General features: G+C 41.1%; 2 protein-coding genes across 6 annotated transcripts in view; both read right to left on the bottom strand.

Annotated features, from left to right (window-relative positions):
• myo3b (myosin IIIB) overlaps positions 1-6,310 on the bottom strand; it is a 115,228-nt gene extending 108,918 nt beyond the window's left edge. Inside the window, exons 1-2 of the mRNA XM_041844349.1 lie at positions 6,251-6,310; positions 5,915-5,957 (exon numbers count right to left, since the gene is read on the bottom strand). Of these exons, the coding sequence (XP_041700283.1) occupies positions 5,915-5,957; positions 6,251-6,257 (50 nt within the window). The 5' untranslated portion in view covers positions 6,258-6,310. The remainder of the gene's footprint in view (positions 1-5,914; positions 5,958-6,250) is intronic.
• A 1,668-nt stretch (positions 6,311-7,978) lies between these two features.
• ubr3 (ubiquitin protein ligase E3 component n-recognin 3) overlaps positions 7,979-18,667 on the bottom strand; it is a 44,417-nt gene continuing 33,728 nt past the window's right edge. For 4 of the 5 annotated variants that reach the window (XM_041844350.2, XM_041844352.2, XM_041844353.2 and 1 more), the window contains 8 exons: positions 18,488-18,588; positions 13,945-14,069; positions 12,813-12,920; positions 12,418-12,543; positions 12,140-12,319; positions 11,044-11,253; positions 10,692-10,831; positions 7,979-10,402 (listed from right to left, as the gene is read on the bottom strand). In XM_041844350.2, coding sequence (XP_041700284.2) covers positions 10,285-10,402; positions 10,692-10,831; positions 11,044-11,253; positions 12,140-12,319; positions 12,418-12,543; positions 12,813-12,920; positions 13,945-14,069; positions 18,488-18,588 — 1,108 coding nt within the window. In that variant the 3' untranslated portion in view covers positions 7,979-10,284. The remainder of the gene's footprint in view (positions 10,403-10,691; positions 10,832-11,043; positions 11,254-12,139; positions 12,320-12,417; positions 12,544-12,812; positions 12,921-13,944; positions 14,070-18,487; positions 18,589-18,667) is intronic. The other variant, XM_041844351.2, reaches the window with a different exon arrangement.

Here is an 18,667-nt window from a genome sequence, read left to right as displayed (position 1 = left end):
ATGAGGTCCATTCATGTTTGGCCATGAGTTTAATCTAGTACAGTGGGGGAAAAAAGTATTTAGTCAGCCACCAATTGTGCAAATTCTCCCACTTAAAAAGATGAGAGAGGCCTGTAATTTTCATCATAGGTACACGTCAACTATGACAGACAAATTGAGAGAAAAAAATCCAGAAAATCACATTGTAGGATTTTTTATGAATTTATTTGCAAATGATGGTGGAAAATAAGTATTTGGTCACCTGTTTATTAATGTATTAATGGCACCTGTTTGAACTTGTTATCAGTATAAAAGACACCTGTCCACAACCTCAAACAGTCACACTCCAAACTCCACTATGGCCAAGACCAAAGAGCTGTCAAAGGACACCAGAAACAAAATTGTAGACCTGCACCAGGCTGGGAAGACTGAATCTGCAATAGGTAAGCAGCTTGGTTTGAAGAAATCAACTGTGGGAGCAATTATTAGGAAATGGAAGACATACAAGACCACTGATAATCTCCCTCGATCTGGGGCTCCACGCAAGATCTCACCCCGTGGGGTCAAAATGATCACAAGAACGGTGAGCAAAAATCCCAGAACCACACGGGGGACCTAGTGAATGACCTGCAGAGAGCTGGGACCAAAGTAACAAAGCCTACCATCAGTAACACACTACGCCACCAGGGACTCAAATCCTGCATTGCCAGACGTGTCCCCCTGCTTAAGCCAGTACATGTCCAGGCCCGTCTGAATTTTGCTAGAGTGCATTTGGATGATCCAGAAGAGGATTGGGAGAATGTCATATGGTCAGATGAAACCAAAATAGAACTTTTTGGTAAAAACTCAACTCGTTGTGTTTGGAGGACAAAGACTGCTGAGTTGCATCCAAAGAACACCATACCTACTGTGAAGCATGGGGGTGGAAACATCATGCTTTGGGGCTGTTTTCTGCAAAGGGACCAGGACGACTGAGCCGTGTAAAGGAAAGAATGAATGGGGCCATGTATCGTGAGATTTTGAGTGAAAACCTCCTTCCATCAGCAAGGGCATTGAAGATGAAACGTGGCTGGGTCTTTCAGCATGACAATGATCCCAAACACACCGCCCGGGCAACGAAGGAGTGGCTTCGTAAGAAGCATTTCAAGGTCCTGGAGTGGCCTAGCCAGTCTCCAGATCTCAACCACATAGAAAATCTTTGGAGGGAGTTGAAAGTCCGTGTTGCCCAGCGACAGCCCCAAAACATCACTGCTCTAGATGAGATCTGCATGGAGGAATGGGCTAAAATACCAGCAACAGTGTGTGAAAACCTTGTGAAGACTTACAGAAAACGTTTGACCTGTGTCATTGCCAACAAAGGGTATATAACAAAGTATTGAGAAACTTTTGTTATTGACCAAATTTTCCACCATAATTTGCAAATAAATTCATAAAAAATCCTACAATGTGATTTTCTGGATTTTGTCTGTCATAGTTGACGTGTACCTATGATGAAAATTACAGGCCTCTCTCATCTTTTTAAGTGGGAGAACTTGCACAATTGGTGGCTGACTAAATACTTTTTTTCCCCCACTGTATTTTCTTAAAGGTCCAATGCAGCTGTTTTTAATCTCAATATCAAATCATTTCTGGGTAACAATAAAGTACCTTACTGTGAATATAATTGTAAACACTTGTTTTAAAAAATCACAACAATAGCTTCTTAGGAAAGAGCAATTTCTCAAGCAAGAATTGTGCTAGGACTGGCTGGGAGTGGTCTGAGTGGAGAGGGGAAAACCGAAATGTAGATGTTATTGGCAGAGAGGTTTGGAACTCTCTTTCTTATTGGTCTTTTAACTAATTTACCGCCTGGTGATGTCACCAGACAGGCCAAAACTCCATCCCACCTAAACAGGCTGAAGTTTCAGGCGCTCTTTTGAACAGCTCTTACACTAAAAGGGCATTATCATTTTCACAGTATTATTACAACCTCATAGTGTGGAAATATACACTGAGTGTACAAAACCTTAGGAAGACCTTCCTACTATTGAGTTACACCACCTTATGCCCTCCGAACAGCCTCAATTCGTCAGGGCATGGACTCTACAAGGTGTCGAAAGCATTCCCCAGAGATGCTGGCCCATGTTGACACCAATGCTTCCCACAGTTGTGTCAAGTTGGTTGGATGCCCTTTGGATGGTGGACCATTGATGATACACGTGGGAAACGGTTGAGCGTGAAAAACACAGCAGCGTCGCAGTTCTTGACACAAACCGGTGCGCCTGGCACGTACTACCATAGCCCGTTCAAAAGCACTTAAATATTTTGTCTTGCTCATTCACCCTCTGAATGGCACACATACACAATCAATGTCTTAATTGTCTAAGGCTTAAAAATCATTATTTAACCTGTCTCCTCCCCTTCATATACGCTGGTTGAAGTGGATTTAACAGGTGACATCAATAAGGGATCATAGATTTCACCTGGATTCACCTGATCAGTCTATGTAATGCAAATAGCAGGTGTTCCTAATGTTTTTAACACTCAGTGTATATAAAACACAGGAAAAACACGTTTTTGACTGCACTGGGCCTTTAAAGCCTCCATGTAAGCTTTATGTCAGCCTACAGTAGCTTAACTTATTATTTGCAAGGTACTGTAGGCACGTTTGTTATTGGTACTGCTGCTTAAGGAAAAAAATAACAACTTGATTTCCTTTCAGACTATTTACATTTAATTTTTAAATATTGCAGTCATGTACACTAACGGTCAAAAGTTTTAGAATACCTACTCATTCAAGGGTTTTTCTTTATTTTTACTATTTTCTACACTGTAGAATAATAGTGAAGACATCAAAACTACGAAATAACACATATGGAACCATGTAGTAACCAAAAAAGTGTTAAACAAATACAAATATATTTTATATTTGAGATACTTCAAATAGCCACCCTTTGCCTTGATGACAGCTTCGCACACTCCTGGCATTCTCTCAAACAGCTTCATTAGGTAGTCACCTGGAATGCATTTCAATTAACAGGTGTGCCTTCTTAAAAGTTAATTTGTGGAATTTCTTTCCTTCGTAATGTGTTTGAGCCAATCAGTTGTGTTGTGACAAGGTAGGGGGTTATACAGAAGATATCCCTCTTTGGTAAAAGACCAAGTCCATATTATGGCAAGAACAGCTCAAATAAGCAAAGAGAAACGACAGTCCATCATTACTTTAAGACATGAAGGTCAGTTAATATGGAACATTTCAAGAACCTTTAACATTTCTTCAAGTGCAGTCGCAAAAACCATCAAGCGCTATGATGAAACTGGCTCTCATGAGGACCGCCACAGGAATGGAAGACCCAGAGGTACCTCTGCTGCAGACGATAAGTTCATTAGAGTTACCAGCCTCAGAAATTCCAGCCCAAAATAAATGCTTCACAGAGTTCAAGTAACACACAAATCTCAACAACAACTGTTCAGAGGAGGCTGTGAATCAGGCCTTCATGGTTGAATTGCTGCAAAGAAACCACTACTAAAGGACACCAATAATAAGAAGAGACTTGCTTGGGCCAAGAAACACGAGCAATGGACATTAGACCAGTGTAAATGTGTCCTTTGGTCTGGAGTCCAAATTGGAGATTTTTGGTTCCGTGTCTTTGTGAGATGCGGTGTGGGTGAACGGATGATCTCAGCATGTGTATTTCCCACCGTAAAGCATGGAGGAGGAGGTGTTATGGTGTGATGGTGCTTTGCTGGTGACACTGTCTGTGATTTATTTAGAAGGCACACTTAACCAGCATGGCAACCACAGCATTCCGCAGCGATACGCCATCCCGTCTGGTTTGGGCTTAGTGGGACTGTTTTTCAACAGGACCTTGAGCCAACACACCTCCATGCTGTGTAAGGGCTATTTTACCAAGAAGGAGAGTGATGGAGTGCTGCATCAGATGACCTGGCCTCCACAATCCCCCAACCTCAACCAAATTGAGATGGTTTGGGATGAGTCGGACCGCAGAGTGAAGGAAAAGCAGTGCTCAGCTTATATGGGAACTCCTTCAAGACTGTTGGAAAAGCGTTCCAGGTGACGCTGGTTGAGAGAATGCCAAGAGTGTGCAAAGCTGTCATCAAGGCAAAGGGTGGCTATTTGAAGAATCTCAAATATATTTTGATTTGTTTAACACTTTTTTGGTTACTACAGTTGAAGTCGGAAGTTTACATACACCTTAGCCAAATACATTTAAACTCAGTTTTTCACAATTCCTGACATTCAATCCTAGTATAAATTCCCTGTCTTAGGTCAGTTAGGATCACCACTTTATTTTAAGAATGTGAAATGTCAGAATAGTAGTAGAGAGAATGATTTATTTAAGCTTTTATTTATTTCATCACATTCCCAGTGGGTCAAAAGTTTACATACACTCAATTAGTATTTGGTAGCATTGCCTTTAAATTGTTTAACTTGGGTCAAACGTTTCGTGTAGCCTTCCAAAAGCTTCTCACAATAAGTTGGGTGAATTTTGGCCCATTCCTCCTGACAGAGCTGGTGTAACTGATTCAGGTTTGTAGGCTTCCTTGCTCGCACACGCTTTTTCAGTTCTGCCCACACATTTTCTATAGGATTGAGGTCTGGGCTTTGTGATGGCCACTCCAATACCTTGACTTTGTTGTCCTTAAGCCATTTTGCCACAACTTTGGAAGTATGCTTGGTCCATTTTGAAGACCCATTTGCGACCAAGCTTTAACTTCCTGACTGATGTCTTGAGATGTTGCTTCAATATATCCACATAATTTTCCTTCCTCATGATGCCATCTATTTTGTGAAGTGCACCAGTCCCTTCTGCAGCAAAGCACCCCCGTGCTTCACGATTGGGATGGTGTTCTTCTGCTTGCAAGCCGACCCCTTTTTCCTCCAAACAAAACGATGGTCATTATGGCCAAACAGTTCTATTTTAGTTTCATCAGACCATAGGTCATTTCTCCAAAAAGTACGATCTTTATCCCCATGTGCAGTTGGAAACCGTAGTCTGGCTTTTTTATGCCGGTTTTGGAGCAGTGGCTTCTTCCTTGCTGAGCCACCTTTCAGGTTATGTCGATATAGGACTCGTTTTACTGTGGATATATATACACTTTTGTACCCGTTTCCTCCAGCATCTTCACAAGGTCCTTTGCTGTTGTTCTGGGATTGATTTGCACTTTTTGCACCAAAGTACATTCATCTCTAGGAGACAGAACGCGTCTTCTTCCTGAGCGGTATGACGACTGCGTGGTCCCATGGTGTTTATACTTGCGTACTATTGTTTGAACAGATGAACGTGGTACCTTCAGGCATTTGGAAATTGCTCCCAAGGATGAACCAGACTTGTGGAGGTCTACAATTGTTTTTCTGAGGTCTTGGCTGATTTCTTTTGATTTTCCCATGATGTCAAGCAAAGAGGCACTGAGTTTGAAGGTAGGCCTTGAAATACATCCACAGGTATACCTCAAATTGACTCAAATGATGTCAATGAGCCTATCAGAAGCTTCTAAAGCCATGACATCATTTTCTGGAATTTTCCAAGCTGTTTAAAGGCACAGTCAACTTAATGTATGTAAACTTCTGACCCACTGGAATTGTGATACAGTGAATTATAAGTGAAATAATCTTTCTGTAAACAATTGTTGGAAAAATTACTTGTGTCATGCACAAAGTAGATGTCCTAACCGACTTGCCAAAACGATAGTTTGTTAACAAGAAATTTGTGGAGTGGTTGAAAAAACAGTTTTAATGACTCCAACCTAAGTGTATAAACTTCCGACTTCAACTGTACATGATTCCATGTGTTATTTCATAGTTTTGATGTCTTCACTATTATTCTACAATGTTGAAAACAGTAAAAAAGTAATGAAAACCCTTGAATGAGTAGGTGTTCTAAAACTTTTGACCGGTAGTGTATTTTGAATATATTTTTTATTAAAGCCTTACCCTGTATTTCCTGCGTCTGTATTTCCATTTGTGAACCCGAAACCTGAAAATGATTTAAATGATAGAAAAGACTCTTAAACAAATGAGAACTTATAAAACATCTTGACGAAGGCATATTAAACAACTAACACATTTTCCTTTCAATTTGATAATTTGCGACACATGACAATGCCAGTTCACAGGCATCTCAACACTTTGTGATGACTCATGTCTGCATCCCCATCTCCGGAGACAATGAACGACATTCCGACGTTTGTAACCACACTAACTATGAAAAGTTTTTAGCATAATGTAGACATGCCATCGTCCAATTAATACACTATCTCTGTACCTTACCTTCCATAGCGACATATCCGAACTGATTTTCTCGGTTTTCTCACTAGCCACAGTCACCCGTCAAGGGTTTAATTATTAACAGGAACTTGATAAGCAATTGAGAGGAAATAACATACCCTAACCTACTTGCTCTGCAGGCTACTGCTCCACTCTGTATATTTCTTACTTAGGCTAATGTAATATAGAACATATAAAATGTTTTACAAATTCTAACAATTGTTAAAATAAGATCTTACCAAAGCACGGAACCAACAAGTTCCTCAAATGTGAATTATAAGTGACGGGTATTTCAGTGCTCTTGTGACCAGCGAGTGCGGGAACAGCTCCATTTTAGAAAAAGGCCTTGGCTTAGCTAACTATTTCATAAATGTTGAAACTCTTAGGATTCCCTGCTGGCATCACCTGCATGTCTGACAAATTCCACTAATGAGAGACGATGCCATGACATAGAGGCTTTGTACAGTATTGGTCATTACGTTGAGGCCTTTTGTCTTTGACACTTCAACCCAATTTTCCTCCAGTGCACAAATCTGTTGCTGTCATTCATAGTTGGCATGTGATGCCCTCATTGGCTTGCAATGATGCATTGTGAAAAGCCCTCTGCCGAGTTGTTTTCTCGTTTAAAAAGTGAATTTCTCTCTAATTCTCACAGATGTGTGGTTCTATATAAAACCAAATTGCACAGCATCCTTTATTTCTAACTACAAATACATGTTTTCCACAGGCCATGGAGACTGAAAGTATAGGCTACATTTTAAATAGTCCTTTCTGTAAAATGTAAAATCTGTAAAACATATTTTTTATAGATTTCAGATTGTACATCTGGCTCATATATTCAGTCGAAGCAGCCAATGAGTAAATCATCCATAGTGTTCCCAGTCCCAGAACAATGATCTGTTCTATCTGCACATTTCAGCAACAATGCCCTGAGACAAAAGTCAAGTAGATCAATCTGAATCAATTACGTAATGTGTTTTTGGATTACAGTATGTTTTGGGGTTTATCGTGATGTAATAGGCCTATGTGATAATGTACATGGAAACATTGTAAGCACATCATTCTTTCCCATTATGGACAGTTCAGTTTCTTCTCCCAGCCTGACTGCATGATTGACTGTAAGAGCAGGATGTACACGTTAGTGCTAAGAGGCAATGTGTAACTTTTTGGGAAACCCGACCAAATTCACATAGAACTGGAAGTTCTAGATCTGTCATACTCATTGAAAGTAAGTCTAAGAAGCTGTAGATCTGTTCTATGTGCACCATTTTCTATGCTTACCGTTCTTACATTTCGTTTTTTGCTTACTTTCGGTTTTGTAAACCAGCGTCAAACAGCTGAAAATACAATATTTTTGGTTATGGAAAATATATTTCACAGCTGTTTTGATGGTACAATGATTCTCTACACTATACTTGTTTGTTTTGTCTCAAACTCAAATTAGGCGAACTATTTGAATTTTAGCAAACAGGAAATGTCAGAGCGATTTCTGCATAGTGCGTCTTTAAGGCTTACCATGGAGCTAAACGTGAATTTTGACTTGAGGTCCTGAGAAATCATAGTTAATGGCCTGAGTAGACAAAGGAAGCACAAGGGGCTTTGCTACCGGCCAATTACGTTAATCAACTGAATGGAACAAGGACACAAACCTGAAAATAAAAATATAATAGGATATATTTGTTTTATATGGAAATCTGAATGACATCTGCATGGACAATGAAGATAAACGAGTCAGTGTTTATATTTTATTAACATATGTTACATTTTGCAATAAATGTCCAAGTCACACTTTCTGATCCAACTCAGAAAGTCTGAATCAGCACCTACAGTAATGTACTGTATTCTTTCTTATTTTCATTCATACAGGAGAACACAAAGAGCTTTCAATTAGAATGTACACCCATAACTCATTGGATATTCTGTTGCGGTCATGTAGGCTACAAAGTAGGGACTGGAGAAAAAGAGGGAAGGGAATCTCAGAGTAAACAGATGAGCAGCATGCGTGGTTTGAAAATAATATTCCCTAAAAGATTCCTCCTTCTAGCACGATGTGGACCAGCAATTCACAAAATCTTTTCACCAGAATAAATCACCCAGGGATTTCAATGTGTTGTTTTTCACTAAAAGGTAACATTAATCTTGCAGGCACAACTGGATAATTAGGCCATCTACTCATCCAGTTGGTGACATGGTAATTGAAACTAAGCATTTAAGACCCCAAACTCAAAAAGTGTGACCGAAACAATGCCATGCACACATTGTGTATTATGGGTATTGAAGTCTGATGTCTAACATTGGAATGCATCCATGACCCAAGATATTGATTTAAACTTGGAGAAATGTAGGCATAGGGAAATAGGCTTCCTTATAAATATACTGTAATTATAACTTTTGACAACCAAAAGCATACAAATAAACATAGGTTATTTGAAAGTATAGAAAATGATATAATTGGACCACAAGTGTGGATTACATGAATGACAAATTTGTTATAAGGTTAACGGTATTACACTTCGCAAAACCAACTAAATTACATCTTATGGAGTTTCACAATGATCGCTTTTGGTCTCTTCAAAATGTTATCTTCAACAATTTCCCAATTACTTGTTTTTACCTATGGTTATTTAAAGATGGGATCTTGCATTATGAGCCCGTATACATTTCCCATAAAATGTACTATAACTTTACAGAGAAACTTAAAAGGAAATGGGAAAATCATGAGGCCAAAACATTTTTTCCGAAGTACTAACAAAAAATGATTCAACTCTACTCTAAAACTGCAAAATTCTTCACCAGCACAAAGGATTAAACGATTCCCATTCCCTTACAGAATGCCATATCAGTACAATAACTTCTATGCATTTTGAGTCACCAAATTAAAATATTTCAATTTAACTATAGCAAAATCCCATTGCACTTGACATTCTGAGCAATAGAGATCTTGGGAAAAGCATGCCAATTACATTGGACAGATATACTCCACAAGTCTTTTCTGTGTACTCTACTGTGGCCAGACTGGTGAGTGGGCATTGAGTTTCCTCAGGGACCCCGGGCCGGAGGCATAGTGAAAGGCAGGACTGCAAAGCCCAATAGAGATGATGACCATGTGTCTCCCTCAACCTTGCAGTAAGCTGGAATCAACAACCTGTTGCCAGCCATCTACCATAAACATAAAGCCTTCATTTCTTAGAAAAATAAAACAAAAATAATCTTTACAAAGGTAAAATTACTTATTTGAACAATGAGCAGCAACATTTATTTAAAATATTAAAAATGTTGTATTTTAAACTACAGCAAAAAAAGTAATCATACCTGAGGATGAACTGCAACTAGACCCTAAAAGAAAAGAGCCTTTACTTAACTGCAATAAACTCTTTGTTGATGAGTGGACTTGTCACCTACCAGAATGTCCCAAACACACAATTTGCAATAACATCGCTATACTTATCAAGAGCTTTAAACTCATGCCAGCAGTATGAAGTCTAAAAATGAGGGATATGTATCAACTTGTACATGGTGACAAAGATGATAATCATTAACCTTACCAGGGGCAAATGTGTCATTCTATATCTTCCAAATATCCAGTAGTTGGAACTCATACTGTAAGCCAATCAGAGTGTACAAATATTCACCAAAATCTGAGTATTTTTTGCTGAAAAACCAATATTTCTGGCTTCAAAACCGCTTCCAAACCAATGTGTTACTGGGCAAAATTGTGCTTTCAAACCAATGTGTTACTGGGCAAAATTGTGCTTTCAAACCAATGTGTTACTGAGAAAAATTGTGCTTTCACTTTAAGCTTATCAAATTTGGTTTCCTTGTTGAAATCCACACAGTAAATAACTTAAATAAAACACACACACTGTTAGTCTTTAGGGCATGATTGTACACCAAACTCCACATAAACCAAGGCTGTGGCAGTAACACCCTCACTGCATATTTGTTAATACCACATGATAAGATTCCTATATGTTTAATAGAGGCAGACACATAAACCAAATAGATTATTTTCCACCAGGGTGTGGGTTCAGGTGACCTTATAGCCCGTTGTAGTGAGGTCCCCAGCGCTTGTTGATGTGATCGAAGGTGTGCCAAACCCACTGTTGCTCCAGCACTCTATACCTCTCCACACATAGAAACAGGGGCTTGCCACGACTGCAAAAAAGAAAAGTGATTTAAAATTTTCAGCATAGTCCCCACCACATCAACCATTCTAGTGAGAATCTGACAAGAAGATTGTGTGAGATATGAAACTGAAGTGTTACGCAATGGTCCCCTGTAGCTCAGTTGGTAGAGCATGGCGCTTGCAACGCCAGGGTTGTGGGTTTGTTTCCCACAGGGGGCCAGTATGAAAATGTATGCACTCACTAACTGTAAGTCGCTCTGGATAAGAGCGTCTGCTAAATGACTAAAATGTAAAAATGTCTACGGAGTGTATTCGTACCGTAGATCGCGGTCCTCCTCTCCATGGGCATCCAGGTAAACAGAGCCCCACAGGCAAAAGCGATGCCCTCGGATGATTATGATGACAGAGGCGTTGATTAATAGGAAGATGCCCGTTGCTGCGCCACAGTGTTGAGAGTGCTAAAGACAGACACAAACAACATCTTCACTGAATCACAGTCATCTGCACACAGCAGCACCACCCAAGCAAGCAATAATATTCATCAATGACCTAAAAATTATGCACTTCGGCCACCCAATGAGTAAGACAGATTTTTAAAGACTGTTTAAAATCATGCTGTTTCTTCAGATATAGTCTGTAATATGGCCTTCGAAAAAGCAGGGCCACTCACCAAAACACATTCACAGATCCCCTGCTGCTTGCAGCACAGCCCTTTGAGGCAGACGAAGGCACCACAGACAAGGCAGAGCGCTGGGTCCTTTGGCACCTTTTTGCAGGCAGTGCAGGCCTTCTTGTGGTAGTACTGGAAGATTATGTTGTAGTTGTCAGGTAAGTGGAGGAGGTGGGGGGACGCCCACTGTGGATCCTGGACAAGCAAGGTCTGGATGGAGAAAAAAATAAACCATGTCAGTCACAACATTCAAATTATGAATGCCAACATTGTGACCTAGGCAATCCATTGTAATCGCTTGGATGCCATAGGAGCTGGGGCTCTCGTTCGCTCACTATTGTGCCTTGTCCATGGTAGGCCTACACTTCAGCTGCCCATCACTCAAGAAGAAAGCCAATCCAATCCCTCAAGAGCTGACTCTGAAGTCCCTTTCATTTAACCATGTGCTCTTCTGCTCTCTCTAACCTGTCAATAGTATTTTAATCAGCAGACTCATCAGGTCGCCTCAGCAGCCTTTAGACATTGAAGAAAATATGACATAGCAATTTTATCCTGCTCCTTTAAGCATCACCCCAAGAAACACTTAGGTTACTGTACATTAATTTCAGTTGGGGCATTTTGTCTCTCCACTTGTTTCAATAGGGATTTAGGAAATAAGTAAGTTTTAAGCCTTCCACTGAATAACTTGTCAAGAGTTCCTATATGCCACATTTTCTGTATGCCCTTCAGCTCCAGGGTGTGACAAATAATAATGTCCACAGTTGAAAGGTATGTGGAAACAATCCAGAATGGCAGTGTGAAGCGATGTGGGGTTTCATCTTGTGATGTAAGGCAGCAAAGGTCAATGCTGAATGACAAAGGCAGGGTGTGAAAAACATTACTCTCGCAGGGGCTATATTCAGCACTGAATATAGAGGGGCTATATGCAGCACTGGCTAAAATAAAGGGCCTGAAATGCCATGGCTAACACATGGTGTCAATACTATTTTCTTTTTTAAAACACTATAGTGAAAAACAATGACACCACCATTGGTGCTTTGGAGACGTTATAATGGAGCACACCGATTGGTGGTTAAGTGCTCAGCCTCAAACCTACTATTGCTTTCTCTGCCTGAGTGTCAGAGAGCCCCGTGACCTCAGAGCACCATTGAGTCATCAGGTCGAAAGCGTTGACCGTCCAGTCAAGACATGAGGCACTGTAGATGGGGTTGGATGGTTGAGGGGTCGGGGCCAGGAGCCCTAGACAGCCGGCGAGGCCTGAGAACTCCTCTTCATCCTGAAATAGAACATATGATGAGTTAAAGCCATGGGGTTGGCGCAGCTAGGGTGCAGGCAGGCAGACAAAGAGGTGTGGAACAGTAACAGTAACCGTACCGGGCAGCCTGACAGGTTGTCCCCATAGAGGTGGTGCTGCAGGAGACAGGAGAGGCGGAGGTAGGGCAGGCAGAACCGCTGGAGGCTGTACTCTATGGACTGTGGGGACCACACACAGGAGCTCTGCTGGGGAAGGAAGCACAGGAGTAATGCCTCATCAATAACCTCTCAACAGCTGGCTGATAATGGGGTGATATACATCTCCTTCAGAGAGTACAGATATCAAAGCATTGTTGTTCTGGGTAATGGCCAATTCATCATGTAAGAGAAAAGAGGAGAAAACCAGGGGGGTATTACCAAGAGAGATGGAGCTAGCCAAGCACAGAGTTTGGCAGCTTTGTTTTGAAACATGAAACGGTATATTATATTTTTTCCACAAACTCTATATGGCTTACCATAGACGTCTCTTCAGCGTTCACATCATACACAGTCTTCACCTTGGACAGCTCACTGATGACATGGCTGAGAAGAGCGTCAAAGGACTTCTCGGCATTGAAAGCATTCTGTGGGAGAAAAGTCAAAAAGTAGTGGAGAGGTGACAGAGTACACAGTACTATAGAATAACACCACTTTGAAACAATTCACCTTGTTCCCTGGAAAAGCTTCATATGATATTCAAGCAGTCAACAACTGAAGTATTTGAGATGTGCTGCAGTGTCCATCTTTCCCCCTCCCTCTAAATGTGCAGCACTGTATAATATAATAACGTATGCAGAATAAGTAGAGGATACATTTTCAGGCAATAAAATATTTGACCGTTGATAAGCGCCAAGACATTACTGAATGTGTTTTCTGATAAAATTCAACTGGTTTGACTAATATTTTATATGGCGTAAAGCTGCTAGCATTTATCAAGTTGACGATGGGAGAATATAAAATAGCAGCAAGTCTTATCTAGCCTGGCGTTCTCCGTCCTAGATTTATAGCTGGAGGAATTTGGAGTCTTTGGATTTCCTTCCTCTGGCCTCGGGATCTCGGTTGAGACTTTGGCATCTTTTTATCAACTGCAATTTAAATACATGGCATCCCTCCCAATATGGCCTGTGTTAACAATGAGGATTTCCGAGCAGTCTTAAATGACAGCTCGTGAGCGAGTAAGTGCTGCATTGTTCGTGACGGAGTGGGGGAAGATATTCAGCCGCGCCACAATAAATAGAAAACACCCTAAAGGGTGGGCATTTTGCGGTTTGTCCATTTACATTCCAACCAACCACTCGCTTATACAGATTTAATAGACTGAAGATGAAAAGCCAATTAATGCCAGCCCTCTCCGGTAATCACTCTCCTTGATATTGATGATCGACATATCTACAGTCCAAACTGCTTAAATTAACTCGGCCAGAGAAAAATATTTATTTGCATTCACACATTCATTTTCCACGGCTGTAAACAGGTCCTGGGAATAACAAATAGAAAGTACAGAGCCACCGCGTGCACTGGCTTCTCAATCAAGGGACGTTTCCTAAGGTAACTTGGTAGAGTACAAGGCAGCAGTACAGTGAGAAGGGTGGGTGATATCACCATTACCTTGTTGAGAGCTCCAGACGTGCTCCAGGCCCGCCTCTCCTCGGGGCTGAACTTGGCTGAGAGAGCAGCCAGAGCCTGGGTGTACTGCAGGTTGTACAGCATCCTCACCAGACAGATGAAGTGTTCTGCAGGGACAGAGAGAGAGGAGACACACCCACGTTAGGTGCCCTGGTATTGGAGGAGCAAACAAATAGTGTTGGGCTACTCACACTACAGTGAGGGGGAAAAAGTATTTGATCCCCTGCTGATTTTGTATGTTCGCCCACTGACAAAGAAATGAGCAGTCTATAATTTTAATGGTAGGTTTATTTGAACAGTGAGAGACAGAATAACAGCAACAAATCTAGAAAAACGCATGTCAAAAATGTTATAAATTGATTTGCATTTTAAATGAGGGAAATAAGTATTTAACCCCCTCTCAATCAGAAAGATTTCTGGCTCCCAGGTGTCTTTTATACAGGTAACGAGCTGAGATTAGGAGCACACTCTTAAAGGGAGTGCTCCTAACCTCAGCTTGTTACCTGTATAAAAGACACCTGTCCAGAGAAGCAATCAATCAATCAGATTCCAAACTCTCCACCATGGCCAAGACCAAAGAGCTCTCCAAGGATGTCAGGGGACAAGATTGTAGATCTACAAAAGGCTGGAATGGGCTACAAGACCATCGCCAAGCAGCTTGGTGAGAAGGTGACAACAGTTGGTGTGATTATTCGCAAATGGAAGAAACACAAAATAACTGTCAATCTCCCTCAGCCTGGGGCTCCATGCAAGATCTCACCTTGTGGAGTTGCAATGATCATGAGAACGGTGAGGAATCAGACCAGAAATACACGGTAGGATCTTGTCAATGATCTCAAGGCAGCTGGGACCATAGTCACCAAGAAAACAATTGGTACGCACTACGCCGTGAAGGACTGAAATCCTGCAGCGCCCGATAGGTCCCCTGCTCAAAAAGCACATATACAGGCCCGTCTGAAGTTTGCCAATGAACATCTGAATGATTCAGAGGAGAACTGGGTGAAAGTGTTGTGGTCAGATGAGACCAAAATCGAGCTCTTTGGCATCAACTCAACTCACCGTGTTTGGAGGAGGAGGAATGCTGCCTATGACCCCAAGAACACCATCCCCACCGTCAAACATGGAGGTGGAAACATTATGCTTTGGGGGTGTTTTTCTGCTAAGGGGACAGGACAACTTCACCGCATCAAAGGGACGATGGACGGGGCCATGTACCGTCAAATCTTGGGTGAGAACCTCCTTCCCTCAGCCAGGGCATTGAAAATGGGTCGTGGATGGGTATTCCAGCATGACAATGACCCAAAACACACGGCCAAGGCAACAAAGGAGTGGCTCAAGAAGAAGCACGTTAAAGTCCTGGAGTGGCCTAGCCAGTCTCCAGACTTTAATCCCATATAAAATCTGTGGAGGGAGCTGAAGGTTCGAGTTGCCAAACGTCAGCCTCGAAACCTTAATGACAAAATCCCTCCTGAGATGTGTGCAAACCTGGTGGCCAACTACAAGAAACGTCTGACCTCTGTGATTGCCAACAAGGGTTTTGCCACCAAGTACTAAGTCATGTTATGCAGAGGGGTCAAATACTTATTTCCCTCATTAAAATGCAAATCAATTTATAACATTTTTGACATGCGTTTTTCTGGATTTTTTTGTTGTTATTCTGTCTCTCACTGTTCAAATAAACCTACCATATGTCTTTGTCAGTGGGCAAACGTACAAAATCAGCAGGGGATCAAATACTTTTTCCCCTCACTGTAGATAGTCTTGGTCAGACTGTTTCATTTTGAGAATAATAACAGATTCATCATTAAGTTGTTGCCATTCTCATTGGAAGAAACACTGTCATGGATGAAAATCTGCTTAACATAAAAACAGGAATATGATTGCAACAAAGTTATTCATTTTGGGAGAATATGCAAATACTGCCCTTCATTTGCATTTTTCTTTAGTAATAATTATGTGCATGAATAGAGCATCCTAGCAATCAGCCAAAATAGGAAATCACAAGAGCCAAGATGTGTTCTCTACATAGACCAATTACTAAGTGGAACCGTACATTAATACTTGATACAAACACAGTACATCATCTCTTCCCAATGACTACTTAGAACACCTTGTTAAATAGAAAGCAGTTTCATTTATGTTTAACAGTAAAAGGAGTGCCTTAAGGGAGGCCTAGAATGATCTGTAAGAGCTGGACAATGCGGTTGCCTTCAAAGAAGATGAAACCTTTTTATTGGGCTAGAACACAAGTCAATAGGTTGGGTTTGGTCTCCAGAGGAATGCTCCTGTGTTTATAAAGGCTCATCAAATACACTTGTAATTAGCAGGGGGAACCGGGCCCGCCAGGTGGGAGATGTGATTTGAACCGACAGAAACACAATTAGCTCCATTATTTCCCCTCCTCAGGAGAGTGGTGGTGGTGACAGGTCCACTGTACTGGCCATTGTGTTGCTTGTCGGCACATTAACAACACACAACACCTTTACTGCTATGAAGGACACACAGGCTGTTAAGAACCCCCCGCCCCACCTCTCCCTCCTATCCACTCTAAATGAGACAAAAACCCAGACATGTCCTGACCTCCATCTCCACGGTAAAAAAAAAAAAAAAGACTTCATTCACGCCCATCTCGCATAGTGATGTTTTAAAAATCAATTCTCCATGTCATAAGGAGGGCCTTAATGATGCTTATTTGGCTTAATCAATGTGGAATTGAAAAAGATACAAAGTCCATCTCAAAGTACATAAGACATTGAGTGCCGTTTTCCCCGGCAGACTCTGAAGCGCAATGTAAGGAGGTGTTATTCAGTCAATAGGGAGAAGAGCTCTTACAGCTGAGAAATGGCATTCCCTTGAGAAAACAAAACCTGTCACAGCTATATCCCCTCACCAATAACCAATACCACCTCAGGCTCTTTAAAAACACTCACCATGTACAATTGTATTGTACTGTATATTGGTTTAACCTCTTAGGGATTGGACCCTTTTCCATTTTCCGCATAAAATGACATTCACAAATCTAACTATCTGTAGCTCAGGACTAAAAATGTATGCACACATGACTAAGCCGCTTTGGATAAAAGCATCTGCTAAATGGCATTTATTATTATTATTATTATTATTATAATCGCATATTCTTGATACCATTTGAAGGGAAAAAGTTTGTGGAAATGTGAAATGAATGTAGGAGAATATAACAAATTAGATCTGGTAAAAGATAATACAAACAAAAAAACATGCGTTTTCTATTTATATTTTTGGTCCATCATCTTCGAAATGCAAGAGAAAGGCCTCAATAGAATATTGCAGTTTAGGCGCAATTTAGATTTGCGCAGTGTGCAGTGTGTGTGCAAAGTTTCAGATTGATCCAGTGAAGCATTGCAATACTGAACTATTTTGTATCAAGTCTGCCCAAATGTGCCAAATTGGTCAATTGATGCATTTTCAAGTACATAACTATAGAGAACATACACAAATTATATGGTAATACAAAATGTAAGTTTATACACTCCCAGGAATGTCATACATGATGGATCATTAGCTTATACACTAACTTTCACACATCTAGATGGCCGGGCGGGGTGGGTGTGGAGCCAGAGATAGCAGGGGTTCAAACTGTAGAACCGAGTTCTTACATTTGAATATAAAAATGGATTTTATCAAACAAAACTATACTACATTTTATCTCTGGGACCCTTAGGATGACAAATCAGAGCAAGATTACTGAATGTAATTACATTATTTACCTTCAGAGATGAATGTTTCAAACCAGTTGCCTTGATAAGTGTTTTGTTGTTGTGCACTCTCCTCAACAATAGCATGGTATTTTTTCACTGTAATAGCTACTGTACAGTGCAGTTAGCTTAACAATAATTTAAACTTTCTGCCCATATAAAGACATGTCTATGTCCTGGAAAGTTTGCTGTTACTTACAACAGTCATGCTAATCACATTAACGCACGTTAGCTCAACAGTCCCGTATACGGGACACCGATCCCATAGAAGTTAACAGAGTTGAGTATAGCCTATATTTCAAAGTATTCTACATGTCTCCCCTGTTCTGATGCTAGGATAGATATTTAGGCCTCATACTGCCTCAGTGTCCATGTGTTCAGTCAGCACAGCTTTGTATGGCATGGCACCCATTAAGAAGGCCTATGATTGCTGCAATTTGGCCTCCAATGTGGTGGCCCTCCCCTCGGGCACGGGGCTGAGCCTGGAGGAGATCAAACATGAAGCACTCAGCTGGAGATGAAGGGCATGTGAAGGGTGCACGGCTTCCATAAACAGGGCGATGTCACTCTGCTCCTCACAGCCAAAAATAGAGGGAACGGAAGAACAGATAAGAACCCTCCCTACATTCAGTCATGATTAGGACTGATAATGGTCTGTCATTCTGACCAAGCCAATGAGAAACCTCCCGCTGTAGCCTTGTTAACTCCCCTTCCCCCCCGTCCCTCTGGTCTGATGGAGATTTTTTTTTTTTTATTAAAAAATGTCCGGATAGTTAGGACAGTGACAGCACCTTTGCGTAGTGGCTGTGGCATGGTCAACACAAAGATGATGAGCAGGGATGGGCAGTCTCTGAACAGCATGGGGACCTCTGGCCTCTCGTCATCCTGGCATCTGTAGGGAACAACACACTTAAGGTAACGCTTTTTAAGACATGCTGAAAAACATACAGTACATTCGCATTAAGATAAGA

Source organism: Coregonus clupeaformis, chromosome 23, assembly GCF_020615455.1.
Source record: "Coregonus clupeaformis isolate EN_2021a chromosome 23, ASM2061545v1, whole genome shotgun sequence".
Lineage (NCBI taxonomy): Eukaryota > Metazoa > Chordata > Actinopteri > Salmoniformes > Salmonidae > Coregonus > Coregonus clupeaformis.
This window is presented reverse-complemented; position numbering and strand designations above follow the sequence as displayed.